The sequence below is a fragment of the Lagopus muta genome, chromosome 33 (genome assembly GCF_023343835.1).
Source record: "Lagopus muta isolate bLagMut1 chromosome 33, bLagMut1 primary, whole genome shotgun sequence".
NCBI classification, from domain to species: Eukaryota; Metazoa; Chordata; class Aves; order Galliformes; family Phasianidae; genus Lagopus; species Lagopus muta.
Genome location: NC_064465.1, coordinates 145,521 through 170,344, shown reverse-complemented (window position 1 = coordinate 170,344; position 24,824 = coordinate 145,521). Strand labels below are relative to the sequence as shown.

Below are 24,824 nucleotides of genomic sequence, written 5' to 3'. Positions count from 1 at the left end.
CCTTTTGGGGCCATTTGGGGTCCATTCGTGGTTCCTTTGGGGCCATTTGGGGTCCATTTGGGGCCATTTGGGGCCATTTGGGGCTATTTGGGGTTATTTGGGGCGGTTTTGGGGTTATTTGGGGTCCTTTTGGGACCTTTTGGGGTTATTTGGGGTTATTTGGGGTGGTTTTGGGGTTATTTGGGGCGGTTTTGGGGTTATTTGGGGTCCTTTTGGGGTTCCCCACGTCCCCCCTTCCCCCCCAGCCGCCCCCCGCCCGCTGCTCCCCCGCCCAGCGGCCGCCCGCCTCCTCTGAGCTCCCCGCTCTGCGCCGCGCCGTGCGGGCGCTGCTGCGCCCCCTGCTGGATGGGCTGCGAAGGAGGCAAAGGGTGGAGACCCCCCCCAAAAAAAACCCCATAAAGACCCCAACCCTGCGATCCCAACCCAGAACCCCATAATAACGATCCCATCACCCCATAAGGAGCCCAGAACCCACATAACCCCAAACCCCATCGCCCCATAGCTCCCATAACCCCCATCACCCCATGACCCACCCCATAACCACCCCATCCCCACCCATACCACGCCTAGACCCCATAACCACCCCATAACCACCCCCATAACGACCTCATAACCACCCCATATCCACCCCATAACCACCCCATAACCCCTTCCCCACCCCATAACCGCCCCATAACCCCCTCCCCACCCCATAACGACCCCATAACCACCTCATAACCACCCCATAACCCCATCCCCATCCCATCCCCACCCCATAACCTCATCCCCACCCCCTCCCCACCCCATAACCACCCCATAACCACCCCATAACCCCATCCCCATCCCATAACCCTATAACCACCCCATAACCACCCCATAACCCCATCCCCACCCCATAACCACCCCATAACCCTATAACCACCCTATACCCACCCCATAACCCCATAACCACCCCATAACCCTATAACCACCCCATAACCACCCCATAACCCCTTCCCCACCCCATAACCACCCCATCCCCACCCCATAACCCCATCCCCACCCCATCCCCACCCCATAACCTCATCCCCACCCCATAACCAACCCATAACCACCCCATAACCTCATACCCCATAACCCCCTCCCCACCCCATAACCCCATAACCACCCCATAACCCCATCCCCATCCCATAACCCCATAACCCCATCCCCACCCCATAACCACCCCATAACCCCATCCCCACCCCATAACCACCCCATACCCACCCATAACCCCCTCCCCACCCCATAACTGCATCCCCACCCCATAACCACCCCATAACCCCATAACCACCCCATAACCACCCCATAACCACCCCCATACCCACCCCATAACCCCATCCCCACCCCATAACCCTATAACCACCCCATACCCACCCCATAACCCCATAACCACCCCATAACCACCCCATAACCCCATCCCCACCCCATAACCACCCCATAACCCCATAACCACCCCATAACCACCCCATAACCCCATAACCACGCCACAACCCCATAACCACCCCATAACCACCCCATAACGACCCCATAACCACCCCATAACCCTATAACCACCCTATACCCACCCCATAACCCCCTCCCCACCCCATAACCACCCCATAACCCCATAACCACCCCCATCCCCACCCCATACCCACCCCCATAACCACCCCCATAACCTCCCCATAACCACCCCATAACCACCCCATAACCCCATCCCCACCCCATACCCACCCCATAACCACCCCATAACCCCCCCCCCCCCCCCCAGCCCCACACCCCCCCACTCACCACCAGGCTCCCATCGGCAGAGCCGCTCACCCAGCTCCCCCTGCTGGCCCTGCAGTGCCGTCACGGCGCCGCTGTGCCCCACAGCTGCCCACAGCCTGCAGCCACCGAACCCACGGCGTCAGCCCCATAGCGACCATGGGGACCCATAGGGACCCATAGGGACCCATAGAGACCCATAGGCACCCCATAGAGCCCCATAGAGATCCATAGGGACCCATAGGGACCCATAGAGACCCATAGGGACCCATAGAGAGCCATAGAGACCCATAGGGACCAATAGGGACCCATAGAGACACACAAGGACCCATAGAGACCCATAGCGACCCATAGAGACCCATAGGGACCCATAGGGACCCATAGAGACCCATAGGGACCCATAGAGACCCATAGAGACCCATAGCGACCATGGGGACGCATAGGGACACATAGGGACCCATAGAGACCCATAGGCACCCCATAGAGCCCCATAGAGACCCATAGGGACCCATAGGGACCCATAGAGACCCATAGGGACCCATAGAGACCCATAGAGACCCATAGGGACCAATAGGGACCCATAGAGACACACAAGGACCCATAGAGACCCATAGCGACCCATAGAGACCCATAGAGACTCACAGGGACCCATAGGGACCCATAGGGACACATAGCGACCATAGGGTCCCATAGAGACTCACAGAGACCCATAGAGACCCATAGAGACCCACAGGGACCCATAGGGACCCATAGGGACCCATAGGGACCCATAGGGACCCATAGAGACCCATAGAGACCCATGGAGCCCCAGAGAGACCCATAGAGACCCATAGAGACCCCATAGGGACTCCATAGGGACCCCATAGGGACCCATAGAGACCCCATAGAGACCCCATAAGGACAGACAGATACCCACAGTGACCCATAGAGATCCCAGAGACCCACAGAGCCCCATAGAGACCTCATCAAGACCCATAGGGACCCATAAAGACTCATTGAGCCCCACAGAACCCCACATACCCCGTAGAGACCCATAAGGACCCACAGAGACCCATAGAGACCCATGGGGACCCATAGAGCCCCACAGCACCACACAGAGCCCCATAGAGACTTCATAGAGCTCCACAGAGACCCATAGGGATGCATAGAGACCCCAAAGAGACCCATAGAGACCCCATAGGGACCCATAGAGACCCCATAGGGATCCATAGGGATCCAGAGGAAACCATAGAGACCCACAGAGACCCCATAACGACCCATAGGGACCCATAGAGACCCATAGGGACACATAGGGACCCATAGAGACCCATAGGGACACATAGGGACCCATAGGGACCCAGAGAGACCCATAGGGACCCATAGGGACCCATAGAGACCCATAGGGACCAATAGGGACCCATAGGGACCCATAGAGACCCATAGGGACCAATAGGGACCCATAGAGACCCATAGAGACCCATAGGGACCCATAGGGACCAATAGGGACCCATAGGGACCCATAGAGACCCATAGAGACCCATAGGGACCAATAGGGACCCATAGGGACCCATAGAGACCCATAGAGACCCATAGGGATACATAGGGACCAATAGAGACCCATAGGGACCCATAGGGACCCATAGAGACCCATAGGGACCCATAGGGACCCATAGGGACCAATAGGGACCCATAGAGACCCATAGAGACCCATAGGGACCCATAGAGACCCATAGGGACCCATGGAGACCCATAGAGACCCATAGGGAACCATAGAGACCCAGAGAGACCCAGAGAGACCCACAGGGACCCATGGAGACCCATAGAGACCCAATGGGACCCATAGGGACCCATAGAGACCCCACAGAGACCCATAGGGACTCACAGAGAACCATAGAGACCCATAGAGACCCATAAGATCCCATAGAGCCCCATAGGGACCCATGGAGCCCCATAGGGACCCATAAGGACCCATAGGGACCATAGAGACCCATAGGAAACCATAGAGCCCCATAGAGACCCACAGAGACCCACAGATACCCATAGAGACCCATAGAGACCCATAGTGACCCACAGTGCCCCATCCAGCCCCATAGAGCCCCCCAGCCCCCCAGCCCCCCATGGAGCCCCCCATCGCCCCCCTCTCTCACCTGCTGCCCCCCCTGAGGTCCCACAGCTCCACGCCGCCCCCCGCTCCCCCCCACGGCGATGCGGTCGCTGCTGATGAAACCCACGGCCGTCACTGCGCCGCATGTGGCTGGAACCTCCTGCACCTCCTGCACCAGTACGGACCAGTATGGACCAGTATGGACCAGTATGGACCAGTATGGACCAGTACGGACCAGTATGGACCAGTACGGACCAGTACGGACCAGTACGGACCAGTACAAACCAGTATGGACCAGTATGGGACCAGTACGGACCAGTATGGACCAGTATAAACCAGTATGGACCAGTATAAACCAGTATGGACCTGTACGGACCAGTACGGACCAGTATGGACCAGTACGGACCAGTATAAACCAGTATGGACCAGTATAAACCAGTATGGACCAGTACGGACCAGTACAGACCAGTATGGACCAGTATGGACCAGTATGGACCAGTACGGACCAGTACGGACCAGTACGGAACCAGTATGGAACCAGTATGGACCAGTATGGACCAGTACGGACCAGTACGGACCAGTACGGACCAGTACAAACCAGTATGGACCAGTATGGACCAGTATAAACCAGTATGGACCAGTATGGACCTGTACGGACCAGTACGGACCAGTATGGACCAGTACGGACCAGTATAAACCAGTATGGACCAGTATAAACCAGTATGGACCAGTACGGACCAGTACGGACCAGTATGGACCAGTACGGACCAGTATAAACCAGTATGGACCAGTATAAACCAGTATGGACCAGTACGGACCAGTACGGACCAGTATGGACCAGTATGGACCAGTATGGACCAGTACGGACCAGTACAGACCAGTACGGACCAGTATGGAACCAGTATGGAACCAGTATGGACCAGTATGGACCAGTATGGACCAGTACGGACCAGTATGAACCAGTATAAACCAGTATGGACCAGTGTAAACCAGTATGGACCAGTATGAAGAAGTATGAACCAGTACGGACCAGTATAAACCAGTACGGACCAGTATGGACCCGTACGGACCAGTATAAACCAGTATAAACCAGTACTAACCAGTAGGGGCCAGTATGGACCAATATAGAACAATACGGACCAGTACGAACCCGTATGGACCAGTACAGACCAGTACAGACCAGTATGGACCAGTATAAACCAGTATGGACCAGTATGAACCAGTACGGACCAGTATGGACCAGTATGGACCAGTATGGACCAGTATGGAGCAGTATGGAGCAGTATGGAATAGTAGGGACCAGTATGGACAAATAGAAATCGGTGGAAACCAGTATGGAGAAATACAGACCAGTATGGACCAGTAAGGATCAGTGTGGAGCGGTATGGGCCAGTATGGACCAATATCGAACAATACAGACCAGTATGGACCAGTATGGATCTGTATGGACCGGTATGGACCAATATTGAACAATACAGACCAGTATGGACCAGTATGGACCAGTATGGACCAGTATGGGCCAGTATGGACCAGTAGGGGCCAGTATGGACCAGTAGGGACCAGTATGGGCCAGTATGGACCAGTAGGGACCAGTAGGGACCAGTATGGACCAGTATGGTCCAGTAGGAACCAGTGAGGACCAGTAGGAACCAGTACGGTAGCAATATGGGCCGGTATATCCCAGTGTAAACCAGTACATCCCAGTTTGTCCCAATATGTCCCAGTATGGCCCAGTATGGGCCCAGTCCATCCCAGTCCCTCCCAGTTGCCCCCCCATTCCCTCCCAGTCCCCCCCATTCCCTCCCAGTCTCCTCCCAGTTCCTCCCAATCCCTCCCAGTCCCCCCCATTCCCTCCCAGTCCCTCCCAGTCCCCCCCCAGTTCCTCCCAGTCCCTCCCAGTCCCTCCCAGTTCCTCACCTGCCCGCTGCCCGCCTCCAGCAGCTTCACGCGGCCCTCAGCGCTGCCGACGGCGACCAATGGGAACCAAAGGGACAAACAGCGCGGGGACACCGACAGCCTGCGCTGCCACCTGCGGCCACCGGGGGGCACCGCTGAGCGCCAATGGAACCGATGGGAACCAATGGCAACCCATGGGCGTCAATGGGGACCAATGGGAACCAATGGCCAGCAGGGGGCACCAGTGAGAGCCAATGAGCACCAATGGGAACCAATGGGAACCCATGGGCGTCAATGGGAACCAATGGGAACCAATGGCCACCAGGGGGCACCACTGAACCCCAATGGAACCAATGGGCACCAATGGGAACCAATGGGAAGCAATGGCCAGCAGGGGGCACCACTGAGCACCAACGGAACCAATGGGAACCAATGGGAACCAATGGCCAGCAGGGGGCACCAGTGAGAGCCAATGGGCACCAATAGGAACCAATGGACACCAGGGGGCACCACTGAGTGCTAATGGAACCAATGGGCACCAATGAGAACCAATGGGAACCGTGGGGCACCACAGAGCTCCAATGGAACCAATGGGAACCAATGGGAACCAGGGAACGCCACTGAGCCCCAATGGAACCAATGGGAACCAATGGCCACTAGAGGGCACCACTGAGAGCGAGTGGGCACCAATGGGAACCAACGGGAACCAATGGGAGCCAATGGGTGTCAATGGGAACCAATGGGCACTGGGGGGCACCACTGAGCACCAATGGAACCATTGGGGACCAATGGGAAAGAATGGAAACCAATCGGTGCCAATGGGATCCAATAGGAGCCAATGGGAACCAATGGCCACCAGGGGGCACCACTGAGTGCCACTGGCACCAAGGGGAACCAATGGGCGTTAATGGGAACCAATGGGAACCAATGGGAACCAATGGGAACCAATGGACATCAATGGGAGTCAATGGGAACCAATGGGAACCAATGGGAACCAATGGGCATCAATGGGCAGCAGGGGGCACCACAGAGCTCCAATGGGAACCAATGGGAACTAATGGGCGCCAATGAGAGCCAATGGGAACCAATGGGAAACAATGGGAGCCAATGGGAACCAATGGGAACCAATGGGAAACAATAAACGTCAACGGAAAGCAATGGCCACCATGGGGCACCACTGAGCACCAATGGGAGCCAATGGGAAACAGTAGGAACCAATGGGCCTCAACGGGAACCAATGGGCCTCAACGGGAACCAATGGGAACCAATGGCCACCAGGGGGCGCCACTGAGGGCCAATGGGAACCAATGGGTGTCAGTGGGAACCAATGGCCACCAGGGGGCATCAATGAGCACCAATGGCATCAGTGGGAACCAATGGGCACCAATGGCCAGCAGGGGGCACCACTGAGCTTCAATGGAACCAATGGGAACCAATGGGAACCAGGGAACGCCACTGAACCCCAATGGAACCAATGGGAACCAATGGCCACGAGAGGGCACCACTGAGAGCGAGTGGGCACCAATGGGAACCAACGGGAACCAATGGGAGCCAATGGGTGTCAACGGGAACCAATGAGCACCAATGGGAACCAATGGGCACTGGGGAGCACCACTGAGCACCAATGGAATCAATGGGAACCAATGGGAGCCAATGGGAACCAATGGCCACCGGGGGGCACCACTGAGCACCAAGGGAACCATTGGGGACCAATGGGAAAGAATGGAAACCAATCAGTGCCAATGGGATCCAATCAGAGCCAATGGGAACCAATGGCCACCAGGGGGCACCACTGAGAGTTAATGGGCACCAATGGGCACCAATGGGAGCCAATGGGCATCAATGGGAACCAATGGGAACCAATGGGCACTGGGGGGCACCGCTGAGCACCAATGGGACCAATGGGAAACAATGGGAACCAATGGGAACCAATGGGCATCAGTGGCACCAATGGGCACCAATGGGCACCAACGGCCAGCAGGGGGCACCACTGAGCTTCAGTGGAACCAATGGGAACCAATGGGAACCAGGGAACGCCACCGAACCCCAATGGAACCAATGGGAACCAATGGCCACTAGAGGGCACCACTGAGAGCGAATGGGCACCAATGGGAACCAACGGGAACCAATGGGAGCCAATGGGTGTCAACGGGAACCAATGGGCACTGGGGGGCACCACTGAGCATAAAAGGAACCAATGGGGACCAATGGGAAAGAATGGAAACCAATCGGTGCCAATGGGAGCCAATAGGAGCCAATGGGAACCAATGGGCACCAGGGGGCACCACTGAGCGCCAATGGAACCAATGGGAACCAGTGGGAACCAACGGGAACCAATGGGCACCAATGGGAAACAATGGGAACCAATGGGAAACAATGGCCACCAGGGGGCGCCACTGAGTACCAATGGGCACCAATGGGCACCAATGGGAAACAGTAGGAACCAATGGGCCTCAACGGGAACCAATGGGTATCAATGGGAACCAATGGGAACCAATGGCCACCAGGGGGCGCCACTGAGTACCAATGGGCACCAATGGGCACCAATGGGAAACAGTAGGAACCAATGGGCCTCAACGGGAACCAATGGGCCTCAACGGGAACCAATGGGAAACAATGGCCACCAGGGGGCGCCACTGAGAGTTAATGGGCACCAATGGGAATCAACGGGAACCAATGGGAGCCAATGGGTGTCACTGGGAACCAATGAGCACCAATGGGAACCAATGGGCACTGGGGAGCACCACTGAGCACCAATGGAACCAATGGGGACCAATGGGAAAGAATGGAAACCAATCGGTGCCAATGGGATCCAATCAGAGCCAATGGGAACCAGTGGACACCAGGGGGCACCACTGAGCGCCAATGGAACCAACGGGAACCAATGGGCATCTATGGGAACCAATGGGCATCAATGAGCAGCAGGGGGCACCACAGAGCTCCAATGGAGCCAATGGGAACCAATTGGAGCCAATGGGAACCAATGGGAAACAATAAACGTCAACGGAAAGCAATGGCCACCATGGGGCACCAATGGGAACCAATGGGAACCAATGGGAAACAGTAGGAACCAATGGGCCTCAACGGGAACCAATGGGTATCAATGGGAACCAATGGGTATCAATGGGAACCAATGGGAACCAATGGCCACCAGGGGGCGCCACTGAGGGCCAATGGGAACCAATGGGCGTCAGTGGGCATGAATGGGAACCAATGGGAACCAATGGGAACCAATGGGAACCAATGGGCATCAGTGGGCATCAATGGGCATCAATGGGAGTCAATGGGAACCAATGGGCATCAATGGGAACCAATGGGAACCAATGGGCATCAATGGGAGTCAATGGGAACCAATGGGAACCAATGGGCATCAATGGGAGTCAATGGGCATCAATGGGAGTCAATGGGAACCAATGGGAACCAATGGGAACCAATGGGAACCAATGGGCGTCAATGGGAACCAATGGGCGTCAATGGGAACCAATGGGAGTCAATGGGCATCAATGGGAACCAATGGGAACCAATGGGAACCAATGGGAGTCAATGGGCATCAATGGGAGTCAATGGGCGTCAATGGGAGTCAATGGGCATCAATGGGAACCAATGGGAACCAATGGGAGTCAATGGGAACCAATGGGCATCAATGGGCATCAATGGGCATCAATGGGAACCAATGGGAACCAATGGGAACCAATGGGAACCAATGGGAGTCAATGGGCGTCAATGGGAACCAATGGGCATCAATGGGAACCAATGGGCATCAATGGGCATCAACGGGAACCAATGGGCACCAAAGGGACACCGAGTGCGCTGCCACTTTCGGCCACCAGGGGGGGATAGAGACCATAGAGCCCCATAGAGATCAATGGAGAGCCATAGGGCACCACAGAGCCCCATAGAGACCCACAGAGCCCCATAGAACCCCATAGAACCCCACTGTGCCCCATAGAGACCCATAGAGACACATAGAGACCCCACAGAGCCCCATAGCGCCCCATAGAGACCCCAAAGAGCCCCACTGTGCCCCATAGAGACCCATAGAGACCCGTAGATACCCCACAGAGCCCCACTGTGACCCACGGCACCCCACAGCGCTCCATAGAGCCCCATAGAAACCCATTGAGATCCACAGAGACCCACAGCACCCCACTGAGGCCCACAGCACCCCATAGACCCCCATAGAGCCCACTTACCCCATAGCACCCCATAGCACCCCATAGCACCCCATAGCACCCCATAGAACTCAGTAAAGACCCATAGAGACCCATAGAGAACCCATAGACCCCAATGAAGCCCACTGACCCCATAGAGCCCCACAGAAACCCCATAGCACCCCACAGAGACCCCATAGAGACCCCAGCGAGCCCCACTGTGACCCATGGCACCCCACAGCGCCCCATAGATCCCCATAGAGCCACCATAGGGAACCCATACACCCCAATGGAACCCCACTGACCCCATAGAGCCCCACAGAAACCCCATAGCACCCATAGAGCCCCATAGAGACCCCATAGAAACCTCATAGCACCCCATAGAGCCCCACAGTGCCCCATAGAAACCCCATAGAAACCCCATAGAGCCCCATAGAACCCCATAGAGCTCCATATCTCCCACAGAACCCCATAGCGCCCCACTGACCCCACAGAACTCCATAGAGCCCCATAGAAACACCGCAGCACCACATAGTGCCCCACAGAGCCCTATAGCACCCCATAGCGCCCCATAGAGACCCTATAGTGCCCCATAGAGACCCCATAGAGACCCCATAGAGACCCATAGAGACCCACTGAGATCCACAGAGACCCACAGCGCCCCACTGAGACCCACAGACCTCCACTGAGCCCCACTGTGACCCACAGCACCCCATAGACTCCCATAGAGCCCACTTACCCCATAGCACCCCATAGCACCCCATAGAACTCAGTAAAGACCCATAGAGACCCATAGAGCCCCATAGACCCCACTGTGACCCATGGCACCACACAGTGCCCCATAGATCCCCATAGAGCCCCCATAGGGAACCCATAGACCCCAATGGAACCCCACTGACCCCATAGAGCCCCACTGTGACCCACAGTGCCCCACAGCACCCCACAGAAACCTCATAGCACTCCATAGAGCCCACAGTGCCCCATAGAAACCCCATAGAGCCCCATAGAGCCCCACTGTGCCCCATAGAGCTCCATACTCTCCCACAGAGCCCCATAGCGCCCCATAGAAACACTGCAGCACCCCATAGTGCCCCACAGTACCCCTATAGAGCCCCATAGCACCCCATAGCGCCCCAGACAGGCCCCATAGAGCCCCATAGAGACCCATTGAGATCCACAGAGACCCACAGCGCCCCACTGAGACCCACAGACCTCCATTGAGCCCCACTGTGACCCACAGCACCCCATAGGGCCCCATAGAGCGCCTATAGGGAACCCATAGACCCCAATGGAACCCCACCAACCCCATAGAGCCCCACTGTGACCCACAGAACCCCATAGGCACCCATAGAGACCCCATAGAGACCCATCAAGATCCACAGAGACCCACAGCGCCCCATAGCACCCCATAGAGACCCCATAGAGACCCCATAGAGACCCCACCGAGCCCCACTGTGACCCATGGCACCCCACAGCGCCCCATAGATCCCCATAGAGCCCCCATAGGGAACACATAGACCCCAACGGAACCCCAATGAACCCATAGAGCCCCATAGAAACCTCATAGCACCCCATAGAGCCCCACAGTGCCCCATAGAACCCCATAGAAACCCCATAGAGCCCCATAGAAACCCCATAGAAACCCCATAGAACCCCATAGAGCTCCATATCTCCCACAGAACCCCATAGCGCCCCACTGACCCCACAGAACCCCATAGCGCCCCATAGAAACACCACAACACCCCATAGTGCCCCACAGAGCCCCCATAGCACCCCATAGCGCCCCATAGAGACCCCATAGAGACCCCATAGAGCCCCATATTTCCGTACTCACTTGTGGGTCAGGGCGTCCTCAGTGGGGCCCAGCAGCAAACGGTGCCCGCTATGGGGCAGGAGGCGGCGGCTGTGGGGCCGCAGGGGGCACTGGGGGGCAGAGTTGGCCACCACCTGTGCCAGCCCCACAAGTAGAGCCTCCCGCCCTACAAGTGGCTCTCCCAGACCCATAAGCGGGTCCTCCCGCCCCATAAGCGGGTCCTCCCGCCCCACAGATGTGGGGCTGCGGGGCGGCTCGATGGGCAGCAGCTCCTCCTGCCCCACAGATCGCAGCTCCTCCATCAGCCCCACGGCGGCGTTCAAAGTGCTCAGCAGGGAGGGCAGCCCCACAGCGTGGAAAACCCCACAGCGCTGAGCGGGAACTGTGGGGTGGGAGCCAGAGAAACCCATAGGGACCATAGGGACCATAGGGACCCATAGAGACCCCATAGAGACCCATAGGGACCCATAGGGACCCATAGCGACCCATAGAGACCCATAGCGACCCATAGGGAACCATAGCGACCCATAGGGAACCATAGGGACTGAGACCCATAGAGACCCATCGAGACCCCATAGAGACACATAGGAACCCATAGAGACCCATAGGAACCCATAGAGACCCATAGGGACCCATAGGGACCCATAGAGACCCATAGAGACCCACAGACACCCATAGAGCCCCATAGAGACCCATAGAGACCCATAGGGACCCATAGGAACCCATAGAGACCCATAGAAACCCATAGAGACCCATAGAGACCCATAGAGACCCATAGAGACCCATAGGAACCCATAGAGACCCACAGAGACCCATAGAGACCCCATAGAGACCCATAGAGACCCATAGGGAACCCATAAAGACCACAGGGACCCATAGGACCCATAGGGACCCATAGAGACACACAGAGACCCATAGGGAGACATAGGGAGCAATAGGAACCCATAGGAACCCATAGGAACCCATAGGGACCCCATAGAGACCCATAGGGACCCATAGGGACCCATAGAGACAAATAGAGACCCCATGGAGAACACATAGAGACCCATAGCGACCCATAGAGACCCACAGAGCCCCATAGAGCCCCATAGGGAGCCATAGGTAGCAATAGGGACCCATGGAGACCCATAGGAACCCCATAGAGACCCATAGGAACCCATAGAGACCCATAGGGACCCATAGAGACCCCATAGAGACCCATAGGAACCCCATAGAGACCCATAGGGACCCATAGAGACCCATAGAGACCCATAGAGACCCATAGGGACCCATAGAGACCCATAGAGACCCATAGGGAGCCATACGGAGCCATAGGGACCCATAGAGACCCATAGAGACCCAGAGAGACCCACAGGGCCCCATAGAGACACATAGAGACCCATAGGGACCCATAGGGACCCATAGGAACCCACAGAGACCCATAGGGAGCCATAGGGAGCAATAGGGACCCATGGTGCCCCATAGAGACCCATAGGGAACCATAGGGACCCATAGAGACCCATAGAGACCCCATAGAGACCCATAGGGACCCATAGGGACCCATAGGAACCCATAGGAACCCATAGAGACCCACAGAGACCCATAGAGACCCATAGGGAGCCATAGGGAGCAATAGGGAGCCATAGGGAGCAATAGGGACCCATGGAGACCCATAGGGACCCATAGAGACCCACAGAGCCCCATAGGCACCCATAGGGAGCCATAGGGACCCATAGGGACCCATAGAGCCCCATAGGAACCCATAGAGACCCGATAGAGACCCATAGGGACCCATAGAGACCCACAGAGACCCACAGAGCCCCATAGAGCCCCAAAGGGAGCAATAGGGACCCATGGAGCCCCATAGAGACCCATAGGGAACCATAGGGACCCATAGAGACCCATAGAGTCCCATAGGGACCCATAGAGACCCATAGAGACCCACAGGGACCCATAGGGACCATAGGGACCCATAGAGACCCATAGAGACCAATAGGGACCCATAGGGACAAATAGGAACCCATAGAGACCCATAGGAACCGATAGGAACCCATAGAGACCCATAGAGACCCATAGAGACCCATAGGAACCCATAGGAACCCATAGAGACCCATAGAGACCCATAGAGACCCCATAGAGACCCATAGAGACCCCATAGAGACCCATAGGGACCTGTAGAGACCCATAGGGACTCATAGGGACCCATAGGCAGACATAGAGACCCATAGAGACCAAAAGGGACCCATAGCAACCCACAGAAATCCATAGAGACCCATAGGGACCCATGGAGACCCATAGGGAACCATAGGGACCCATTGAGACCCATAGAATCACATAGAGACCCATAGGGACCCACAGAGCCCCATAGACCCCCATATGGACCCATAAAGGACCCATAAGGACCCATAGTGAACCATAAGGACCCCATAGAGCCCCATAGAGACCAAAAGGGACCCATAGAAATCCATAGTGACCCACAGGGACCCACAGAGACCCAACAGGGACCCATAGAGCCCCACAGGGACCCCATAGGGACCCATAGAGCCCCATAGGGACCCATGGAGACCCACAGGGACCCCATAAGGACCCTTAGAGACCCATAGAGACCCCACAGTGACCCATAGAGACCCGTAGAGACCCATAGGGAACCATAGGGACCCATAGAGACCCATAGAATCACATAGAGACCCATAGGGAACCATAAGGACCCATAGAAACCCCATAGAGCCCCATAGAGCCCCATAGAGCCCCATAGAGCCCCATAGAGCCTGCACGAGACCCCACAAGACCCCATACCACCCCACAAGGATCCACACAGCCCCATAGCGACCCCACAGAGACCCCGAACGACCCACAGAGACCCATAGAGACCCCATAGGGATACTTATAGCCCCATAGAGACCCATAGAGACCCAGAGGGAATCATCGGGACCCATAGGAACAGACAGAGACTAATAGAGACCCATGGCGACCCATAGAGACCCATAGAGATGCACAGACCCCATAGAGCCCATAGAGTGCAATAGCTCCCCATAGAGACCCATAGAGACACATAGTGACCCATAGAGAACCATAGAGACCCCATAGAGACCCACAAAGACCCATAGAACCCCATAGAGACGCATAGAGACCCATAGAGACCCCTTAGAGCCTGATAGAGACCCCATAGAGGCCCCAGACAGACCCATAGAGACCCATAGAGATGCATGGAGACCCATAGAGACCCATAGTGCCCCATAGAGACCCCATAGAGATCTACATACCCCATAGAGCCCCATAGAGCCCCATAGAGACCCACAGAGACCCCATAGAGCCCCACAGAGACCCATAGAGACCCATAGAGCCCCATAGAGACCCCATAGAGATCTACATACCCCATAGAGACCCATAGAGCCCCATAGAGACGCATAGAGACCCATAGAGACCCACAAAAACCCATAGAGACCCCATAGAGCCCCATAGTGCCCCATAGAGACCCCATAGAGGTCTACATACCCCATAGAGACCCATAGAGGCTCCATAGAGGCCCCATAGAGACCCATAGGGACCCATAGAGACCCCATAGAGACCCATAGAGAACCATAGAACCCCGTAGAGACCCATAGAGACCCATAGAGATGCATAGAGACCCACAAAGACCCATAGAGACCCATAGAGACCCACAGAGACCCCATAGAGCCCCATAGAACCCCATAGAGACTCCATAGAGCCCCATAGAGCCCCACAGACACCCATAGAGACCCATAGAGACCCATAGAGCCCCATAGAGCCCCACAGAGCCCCATAGAGCCCCATAGAGCCCCACAGACCCCCATAGAGCCCCATAGAGCCCCATAGAGACACCATAGAGCCCCACAGACCCCCATAGAGACCCACAGAGCCCCACAGAGACCCCATGCGACCCCACAGCCGCCCCACATCCCCCCCCATAACTCACCCAGCATCCCGGCCCCATGGACCAGCAGCCCCACGGCGCCGCGCTCCCCGTGGGCGCGCAGGAATCCGGCCCCACAGATCAGATCCCATAAAGGACCCCAAAGCTCCGCCTCCGCCTGGCAAAACGTGGGGCACCAAGCTCCGCCCACCGCCCCCATTGGCCACGCCCACTCTTCCCCCTACAAGCCCCGCCCCTCAAAGGAAAGGTCGACCAACCAGAAGGCGCGGTAGCAAAGCCAGGTGTTCAAGCTCCGCCCCCAGGAAGCTGCCGTCAGCCAATGGGTCGGCGGCGAGCAGAGTCAGGCCTGCAAGGATTGGTTGAAGGGTGGGAGGGGGGCGGGGCTTATGGGTATGGGGGGGAATGATTGGGGCCCACGGCTGCCCCATAGGAACCCCATAGAGACACATAGAGACCCATAGGGACCCATAGAGACCACAGGGACCCATAGGGACCCATAGAGACCACAGGGACCCATAGAGACCCCATAGGGACCCATAGGAACCATAGAGACCACAGAGACCCAGAGAGACCCATAGGGACCCATAGGGACCCATAGAGACCCATAGGGAACCATAGGGACCCATAGGAACCATAGAGACCCAAAAGGACCCATAGGGACCCATAGGAACCATAGAGACCAATAGAGACCCATAAGGAACCATAGGGATCCATAGAGACCCATAGGGACCCATAGGGACCCATAGAGACCCATAGAGACCCCATAGGGACCCATAGAGACCCATAGAGACCCATAGGGACCCATAGGGACCCATAGAGACCCATAGAGACCCATAGGGACCCATAGAGACCCATAGGGACCCATAGGGACCCATAGGGACCCATAGGGACCCATAGAGACCAATAGAGACCCATTGGGACCCATAGGGACCCATAGAGACCCATAGGGAACCATAGGGACCCATAGGAACCATAGAGACCCAAAAGGACCCATAGGGACCCATAGAGACTCATAGAGACTCATAGGGACCCATAAGGAATCATTGGGACCCATAGAGACCCCATAAAGCCTCACAGTGCACCATAAAAACCCCATAGAGATCATTGGGACCCATAGAGATCCCACAGAGAACCACAGAGACCCACAGGGACCCATAGGGACCCATAGGGACCCATAGGGACCCATAGAGACCCATAGAACCCAATAGAGACCCCAAAGAGCCCCACAGAGACCCCATAGATCCCATAAACCCCATAGAGACCCATATGGAACCACAGTGCCCCATAAGTGCCCATAGAGACCCCATACAGACCCATAGCGCCCCATAGCACCCTACAGAGACCCATAGGGACCCATAGCACCCCATAGAGACCCATAGGGACCCATAGAGACCCATAGAGACACATAGGGACCCATAGGGACCCATAGGGACACATAGAGACCCCATAAGACCCCAAAGAGCCCCACAGAGACCCCATAGAACCCTTAGACCTCATAGACACCCGTAGGGAACCACAGTGCCCCATAAGTGCCTCATAGCACCCCATAGGGTCCCACAGAAACCCAATAGGGACCCATAGGGACCCATAGAGACCCACAGAACCCTATAGTGCCCCATAGAGACCTATAGAGACCCCATAGAGATCCATAGAACCCCATAGGGACCCATAAGGACCCATAGAGCCCCATAGGGACCCATAGAACCCAATAGAAACCCCATAAGACCCCAAAGAGCCCCACAGAGACCCCATAGATCCCTTAGACCCCATAGAGACCCATAGGGAACCACAGTGCCCCAAAAGTGCCCCATAAGTGCCCCATAGCACCCCATAGAGACCCCATAGCACCCCATAGGGACCCATAGAAACCCAATAGGGACCCATAGGGACCCATAGGGAATCATAGGGACCCATGGAGACCCACAGAATCCCATAGTGCCATATAGAGACCCCAAAGTGCCCCATAGAGACCCCATGGAGACCCATAGAGACCTATAGAGCCCCATAGAGCCCCACTGAGACCTATAGAGACCCATAGAGACCTATAGAGACCCATAGGGACCCATAGAACCCAATAGAAACCCCATAAGACCCCAAAGAGCCCCACAGAGACCCCATAGATCCCATAGACCTCATGGAGACCCATAGGGAACCACAGTGCCCCATAAGTGCCTCATAGCACCCCATAGCACCCCATAGAAACCCAATAGAGATCAATAGCAACCCAAAGAGACCCATAGCACCCCATAGAGACCCATAGGGAATCATAGGGACCTATAGAGACCCACAGAACCCCACAGTGCCATGTAGAGACCCCCCAGTGCCCCATAGAGACCCATAGAGACCCACAGAGACCCCACAGAACCCCATGGAGACCCATAGAGACCCACAGAGCCCCATAAAGATCCCATAGAACCCCATTGAGACCCCATAGAAACCCAATAGAGCCCCACAGATACCCCATAGAGACCCATAGGACCCCATAGGGATGCTTATAGACCCACAGAGACCCATAGGGACCCCATTGTGCCCCATAGAGCCTCATAGAGACCCATAGGAACACCATAGAGCCCCATAGAGACACATAGGGACCATAGAAATCCATGGAGACCCCATAGGAACCCATAGAGCCCCAAAGAAACCCCATAGAGACCCCATAGAGACCCCATAGAGACCCCATAGAGCCCCATAGAGACCCATAGAGACCCATAGAGACCCCATAGAGCCCCATAGAGACCCCATAGAGACCCCATAGAGCCCCATAGAGCCCCATAGAGACCCATAGAGACCCCATAGAGCCCCATAGAGACCCATAGAGACCCCATAGAGACCCATAGAGACCCCATAGAGACCCATAGAGCCCCATAGAGCCCCATAGAGCCCCATAGAGACCCCATAGAGACCCCATAGAGCCCCATAGAGCCCCATAGAGACCCATAGAGACCCCATAGAGCCCCATAGAGACCCCATAGAGACCCATAGAGCCACATAAAGACCCATAGGAACACCATACAGCCCTATAGGGACCCATAGAACCCCGTAGAGCCCCATAGAGTCCCATAGAGACCCATAGGGACCCATAGAGCCCATACAGACCCACAGAGACCCATAGATACCCCATAGGGACCCATAGAGCCCCATAGAGCCCCATAGAGTCCCATAGAGACCCATAGAGACCCATAGAGCCCATAGAGACCCATAGAGACCCACAGAGCCCCATAGGGACCCATAGAGACCCATAGGGACTCCACAGAGCCCCATAGAGACCCATAGAGACCCATAGAGCCCCATATGGACCCATAGAGACCCATAGAGCCCCATAGAGCCCCATAGTGTCCCAGTGTCCCCGCCCCCAGCTCTCACCAGCCAATAGCATTCTTGCCGTCGCCATGACGTCACGTCTGCCGGAAGGGGCGTGGCCAGCGGTGGGGCGTTTCTTTGGCCCCGCCCTCAAGAAGGTCTGGACGGCTTCGACCAATCGGGAGCCAGCGAGGTAGAGGCGGGATCCAGGAGTGTCCAATGGGGCACCGCATGCTTCCAGCAGCCTGTGGGGGGGCGGGATCTATGGGGCTCCATGGGGCTCTATGGGATCCATGGGGTTCTATGGGTCTCTATGGGGTCTCTATGGGGCTCTATGGGTCTCTATGGGGTCTCTATGGGTCTCTATGGGGTCTCTATGGGGTCTCTATGGGTCTCTATGGGGTCTCTATGGGGCTCTATGGGTCTCTATGGGGTCTATGGGTCTCTATGGGGTCTCTATGGGGCTCTATGGGGTCTCTATGGGGTCTCTATGGGGTCTCTATGGGGCTCTATGGGGTCTATGGGGCTCTATGGGGTCTCTATGGGGCTCTATGGGGTCTTTATGGGTCTCTATGGGGTCTCTATGGGGCTCTATGGGGCTCTATGGGGCTCTATGGGGCTCTATGGGTCTCTGTGGGTCTCTATGGGGTCTCTATGGGGTCTCTATGGGTCTCTATGGGGTCTCTATGGGGCTCTATGGGTCTCTATGGGGTCTATGGGTCTCTATGGGGTCTCTATGGGGCTCTATGGGGTCTCTATGGGGTCTCTATGGGGTCTCTATGGGGCTCTATGGGGTCTATGGGGCTCTATGGGGTCTCTATGGGGTCTTTATGGGTCTCTATGGGGTCTCTATGGGGCTCTATGGGGCTCTATGGGGCTCTATGGGGCTCTATGGGTCTCTGTGGAGTCCCTATGGGTCCTCATGGGGTCTTTATGGGACTCTATGGGGTCTCTATGGGTCTCTATGGGTCTCTATGGGGTCTCTATGGGGCTCTATGGGGTCTCTATGGGGTCTCTATGGGGCTCTATGGGGTCTATGGGGCTCTATGGGGTCTCTATGAGTCTCTATGGTGCTCTATGGGGTCTCTATGGGTCTCTATGGGTCTCTATGAGGCTCTATGGGTCTCTATGGGTCTCTATGGGTCTCTATGGGTCTCTATGGGGTCTCTATGGTTCTCTATGGTGCTCTATTGGGCTCTATGGGTCTCTATGGGTCTCTATGGGACTCTATGGGTCTCTATGAGGCTCTATGAGGCTCTATGGGGTCTCTATGGGATCTATGGGTCTCTATGGGTCTCTATGGGGTCTCTATGGGATCTATGGGGCTCTATGGGTCTCTATGGGTCTCTATGGGTCACTATGGGGCTCTATGGGGTCTCTATGGGTCTCTATGGGTCTCTATGGATGTCTATGGGGCTCTATGGGGCTTATGGGATCCCAATGGGTCCTCATGGGGCCTCTATTGGGTTTTATGGGGTCTTTATGCTACTCTATGGGGTCTCTATGGGGTCTCTATGGGGCTCTATGGGTCTCTATGGGGTCCCTATGGGTCTCTATGAGGCTCTATGGGTCTTTGGGTTTCCTATGGGTCTCTTTGGGGTCTCTATGGATCTCTATGGGGCTCTATGGGGCTTATGGGATCCCTATGGGTTCTCATGGGGTCTCTATGGGGTTTTATGGGGTCTTTATGGGTCCCTATGGGGTATTTATGGGGTTTTTATGCGGTCCCTATGGGTCCCTATGAGTTGCTATGGGGTCGCTATGGGGTCCCTATGGGTCCCTATAGGTCTCTATGGGGTGTTATGGGGTTTTAATGGGGGTCCCTATGTGTCCCTAGGGGGTTCTTATGGGGTGTCTATGGGTCCCTATGGGGTTTTTATGGGGGGTCTATGGGTCCCTATGGGGTTTATGGGGTCCCTATGGGGTTTTATGGGGACCCTATGGGTCCCTATGGGTCCCTATGGGGTTTTTATGGGTCCCTATGGGTCCCTATGAGGTCCCTATGGGTCCCTATGATTCCCTATGGGGTTTATGGGGTCCCTATGGGCTCCTATGGGGTTTTTATGGGTCCCTATGGGGTTTATGGGGTCCCTATGGGTCCCTATGGGGTCTTTATGGGGTCCCTGTGGGTCCCTATGGGGTTTTTATGGGGTCCCTATGGGGATTTATGGGGTCCCTATGGGGTTTTTGGGGTCCCTATGGGTCCTTATCGGGCTTATGGGGTCCCTATGGGGTTTTTATGGGTTCCCTATGGATCCCTATGGGTTTTCATGGGGTCCCTATGGCTCCCTATGGGGTTTTATGGGTCCCTATGGGGTTTATGGGGTCCCTATGGGTTCCTATGGGGTTTATGGGGTCCCTATGGGGTTTTTATGGGGTCCCTATCAGGTTTATGGGGTCCCTATGGATCCCTATGGGGTTTTTATGGGGTTCCTATTCGTCCCTATGGGTCCCTATGGGGTTTATGGGGTGTCTATGGGTCCCTATGGATCCCTATGGGGTTTATGGGGTGTCTATGGGGTTTTATGGGGTCCCTATGGGTCCCTATGATTTCCTATGGGGTTTATAGGGTCCCTATGGGGCTTATGGGGTCCCTATGGGTCCCTATGGGTCCCTATGGGGTTTATGGGGTGTCTATGGGGTTTTATGGGGTCCCTATGAGGTTTATGGGGTCCCTATGGGGTTTATGGGGTCCCTATGGGTCCCTATGGGTCCCTATGGGGCTTATGGGGTCCCTATGGGGTTTTATGGGGTCCCTATAGGTCGCTATGGGTCCCTATGGGGCTTATGGGGTCCCCATGGGGTCTCTATGGGGTCCCTATGGGTCCCTATGAGGTTTTTATGGGGTCCCTATGGGGTTTTTATGGGGACCCTATAGGTCCCTATGGGGTCCCTATAGGTTGCTATGGGTCCCTATGGGGTCTCTATGGGGTTTTATGGGGTCCCTATAGGTCGCTATGGGTCCCTATGGGGTCCCTATAGGTCACTATGGGTCCCTATGGGGTCCCTATGGTGTTTTATGGTGTCCCTATGGGTCCCTATGGGGTTTTTGGGGTCTCTATGGGGTCTCTATGGGGTCCCTGTGGGTCCCTATGGGGTTTATGGGTCCCTATGGGTCCCTATGAGGTTTATGGGGTTTTATGGGGTCCCTGTAGGTCGCTATGGGTCTCTATGGGTTCCCTATAGGTCCATATGGGGTTTATGGGGTCGCTATGGGTCCCTATGAGGTCCCTATGGGGTCTCTATGGGGTCCCTATGGGGTCTCTATGGGTCCCTATGGGGTTTTATGGGGTCCCTATGGGTCCCTATGGGGCTTATGGGGTCCCTATGGGTTTTTTATGGGGTCCCTATGGGGTCCCTATAGGTCGCTATGGGTCCCTATGGGGTTTTTATGGGGTTCCTATGGGGCTTATGGGGTCCCTATGGGTTTTTTATGGGGTCCCTGTGGGGTCTCTATGGGTCCCTATGGGGTTTATGGGGTCCCTATGGGGTTTTATGGGGTCCCTATGGGGTCCCTATAGGTCGCTATGGGTCCCTATGAGGTTTATGGGGTTTTATGGGGTCCCTATAAGTCGCTATGGGTCTCTATGGGTTCCCTATAGGTCCATATGGGGTTTATGGGGTCGCTATGGGTCCCTATGGGTCCCTATGGGGTTTTATGGGGTTCCTATTCGTCCCTATGGGTCCCTATGGGGTCCCTATGGGGTTTTATGGGGTCCCTATAGGTCGTTATGGGTCCCTATGGGTCCCTATGGGGTTTTATGGGGTTTTATGGGGTCCCTATAGGTCGCTATGGGTCTCTATGGGTTCCCTATAGGTCCATATGGGGTTTATGGGGTCGCTATGGGTCCCTATGGGTCCCTATGGGGTCCCTATGGGGTTTAAGGCCCCCCGGCCCCCCACCATCGCAGGTCCCTCAGCAGCCCCCACATCTCGGCGGCCATCTTGGCTCGGCGCAGGGCCCGCAGGGTTTCCTCCCACGTGGTTTTGGCTCCGCCCCTCAGCCGAGGCTCCGCCCCCAGCAGCTGCAGCAGCTGCGCCTCCTCCAATCCTGCGCCGGGATGCAAATGCATGCTAATGAGCAGCAGAAAGCAAAGGCGGCATCTGCCTGATGCCGTGGGAGAGGGGGTGTACGCAAAGTTATGCTAATTAGCGAGAGTCTGGTGCGCATCATATGATGGTGTTATATGCAAATATATGATAATGATAATAATATATGAATTGTGGCCATTTGGGGGGAGAAGAAAGAGAAAAACTGACCCAAAATTCCGCAGGTTTTTGGTCAAAAGCAGGATTTTCCCCCTGGTGTGGTTGATTTGCATATGGAAATGAAGAGGGCGGGGCTTACCGTAAGGGGCGACGCTGAGGGCGGCCAATGAGAGCGAGAGGGCGGGGCCGTGGCGAGCAGCCAATCGGTGAAGGATCCGCTGCAGCAGGGCGGGGGACGGTGGGCGGGGCTGTGAGCAGCACTTCCGGAAGCTGGGGGGCGGGGCAAAGGTCAGCACTTCCGGGATGGGGGTGGGGTGGGGAAAGTGCAGCACTTCCGGATTGGGGGGTGGGGGGCGTGGCTAAGGGTGCTGCACTTCCGGTATTGGGCGCGGGGCTAAGGTCAGCACTTCCGGGATGGGGGTGGGGTGGGAAAAGCTCAGCACTTCCGGATTGGGGGGTTGGGGGCGTGGCTAAGGTTGCAGCACTTCCGGTATTGGGGGCGTGGCTACGGTCGGCACTTCCGGGATGGGGGGCGTGGTTAAGGGTGGAACTTCCAGGATGGGGGGCGGAGCTAAGGTCAGCACTTCAGGAATGGGGGTTGGGAAACGTGCAGCACTTCTGGAAGCTGGGGGGCGGGGCAAAGGTCACCACTTCCGGGATGGGGGTGGGGTGGGAAAAGCTCAGCACTTCCGGATTGGGGGGTGGGGGGCGTGGCTAAGGTTGCAGCACTTCCGGTATTGGGGGCGGGGCTAAGGTCAGCACTTCCGGGATGGGGGTGGGGTGGGGAAAGTGCAGCACTTCCGGATTGGGGGGTGGGGGGCGTGGCTAAGGTTACAGCACTTCCGGTATTGGGGGTGGGGCTAAGGATGGCACTTCAGGGATGGGGGTGGGGTGGGGAAAGTGCAGCACTTCCGGATTGGGGGGTTGGGGGCGTGGCTAAGGTTGCAGCACTTCCGGTATTGGGGGCGTGGCTATGGTCGGCACTTCCGGGATGGGGGGCGTGGTTAAGGGTGGAACTTCCGGGATGGGGGGCGGGGCTAAGGTCAGCACTTCCGGGATTGGGGGGTGGGAAATGTGCAGCACTTCTGGAAGCCCTGGGGGCGTGGCTAAAGTCAGCACTTCCGGGATGGGGGTGGGGTGTGGAAAGTGCAGCGCTTCTGGATTGGGGGGTGGAGGGCGTGGCTAACGGTGCAGCACTTCCGGTATTGGGGGCGGGGCTAAGGTCAGCACTTCCGGGATGGGGAGGTGGGGGGGGGAGGTCTAAGGTCAGCACTTCTGGGATCGGTTTGGGATTGGAAATATGCAGTACTTCCGGTATAGGGGGATTGGGGGGTGGGGCTAAGGCTGGCACTTCCGGGATGTGGGGCGGGGCAAAATCCAGCATTTCCGGGATGGGGATGGGGTGGGAAATGCTCAGCACTTCCGGATTGGGGTTGGGGGGTGTGGCTAAAGGTGCAGCACTTCCGGTATAGGGGTTTTGGGGGTGTGGCTAAAGGTGGCACTTCCGGGACGGGGGGCGGAGCAAACGTCAGTACTTTCAGGATAAGGGAGAGATGGGAAAAGTGCAGCACTTCCGGGATGGGGGGCGGGGCTACGGTCGGCACTTCCGGGATAGGGGTCGGGTGGGAAAAGCTCAGCACTTCCGGATTGGGGGGGTGGGGGGCGTGGCTAAAGGTGGCACTTCCGGGATGGGGGGGGGGAGATCTAAGGTCAGCACTTCTGGGATGGGAGTGGGGTGGGAAATGTGCAGCA

General features: G+C 56.3%; 2 protein-coding genes across 3 annotated transcripts in view; both read right to left on the bottom strand.

Annotated features, from left to right (window-relative positions):
* Nucleotides 1–1,768: 1,768 nt before the first annotated feature.
* Nucleotides 1,769–15,810, bottom strand: LOC125686213 (uncharacterized). Of its 2 annotated transcripts, XM_048929961.1 has the most exons (5): nucleotides 15,606–15,810; nucleotides 11,711–12,071; nucleotides 5,747–5,858; nucleotides 3,873–3,998; nucleotides 1,769–1,865 (listed from the first exon to the last, which is right to left on the bottom strand). In XM_048929961.1, exons 1-5 carry the CDS (start codon nucleotides 15,760–15,762, stop codon nucleotides 1,797–1,799), a joined length of 825 nt encoding a protein of 274 aa, XP_048785918.1. In that variant the 5' UTR covers nucleotides 15,763–15,810; the 3' UTR covers nucleotides 1,769–1,796. The 2 variants fall into 2 exon arrangements, with proteins under 2 accessions (XP_048785918.1, XP_048785917.1); XM_048929960.1 differs by lacking the exon at nucleotides 15,606–15,810 and having other exon boundaries at nucleotides 11,711–12,292.
* A 19-nt stretch (nucleotides 15,811–15,829) lies between these two features.
* Nucleotides 15,830–24,824, bottom strand: part of LOC125686205 (telomerase protein component 1-like) — a 59,850-nt gene continuing 50,855 nt past the window's right edge. The window contains exons 12-15 of the mRNA XM_048929949.1: nucleotides 23,212–23,342; nucleotides 22,767–22,914; nucleotides 18,927–19,108; nucleotides 15,830–15,909 (exon numbers count right to left, since the gene is read on the bottom strand). Of these exons, the coding sequence (XP_048785906.1) occupies nucleotides 18,959–19,108; nucleotides 22,767–22,914; nucleotides 23,212–23,342 (429 nt within the window). The 3' untranslated portion in view covers nucleotides 15,830–15,909; nucleotides 18,927–18,958. The remainder of the gene's footprint in view (nucleotides 15,910–18,926; nucleotides 19,109–22,766; nucleotides 22,915–23,211; nucleotides 23,343–24,824) is intronic.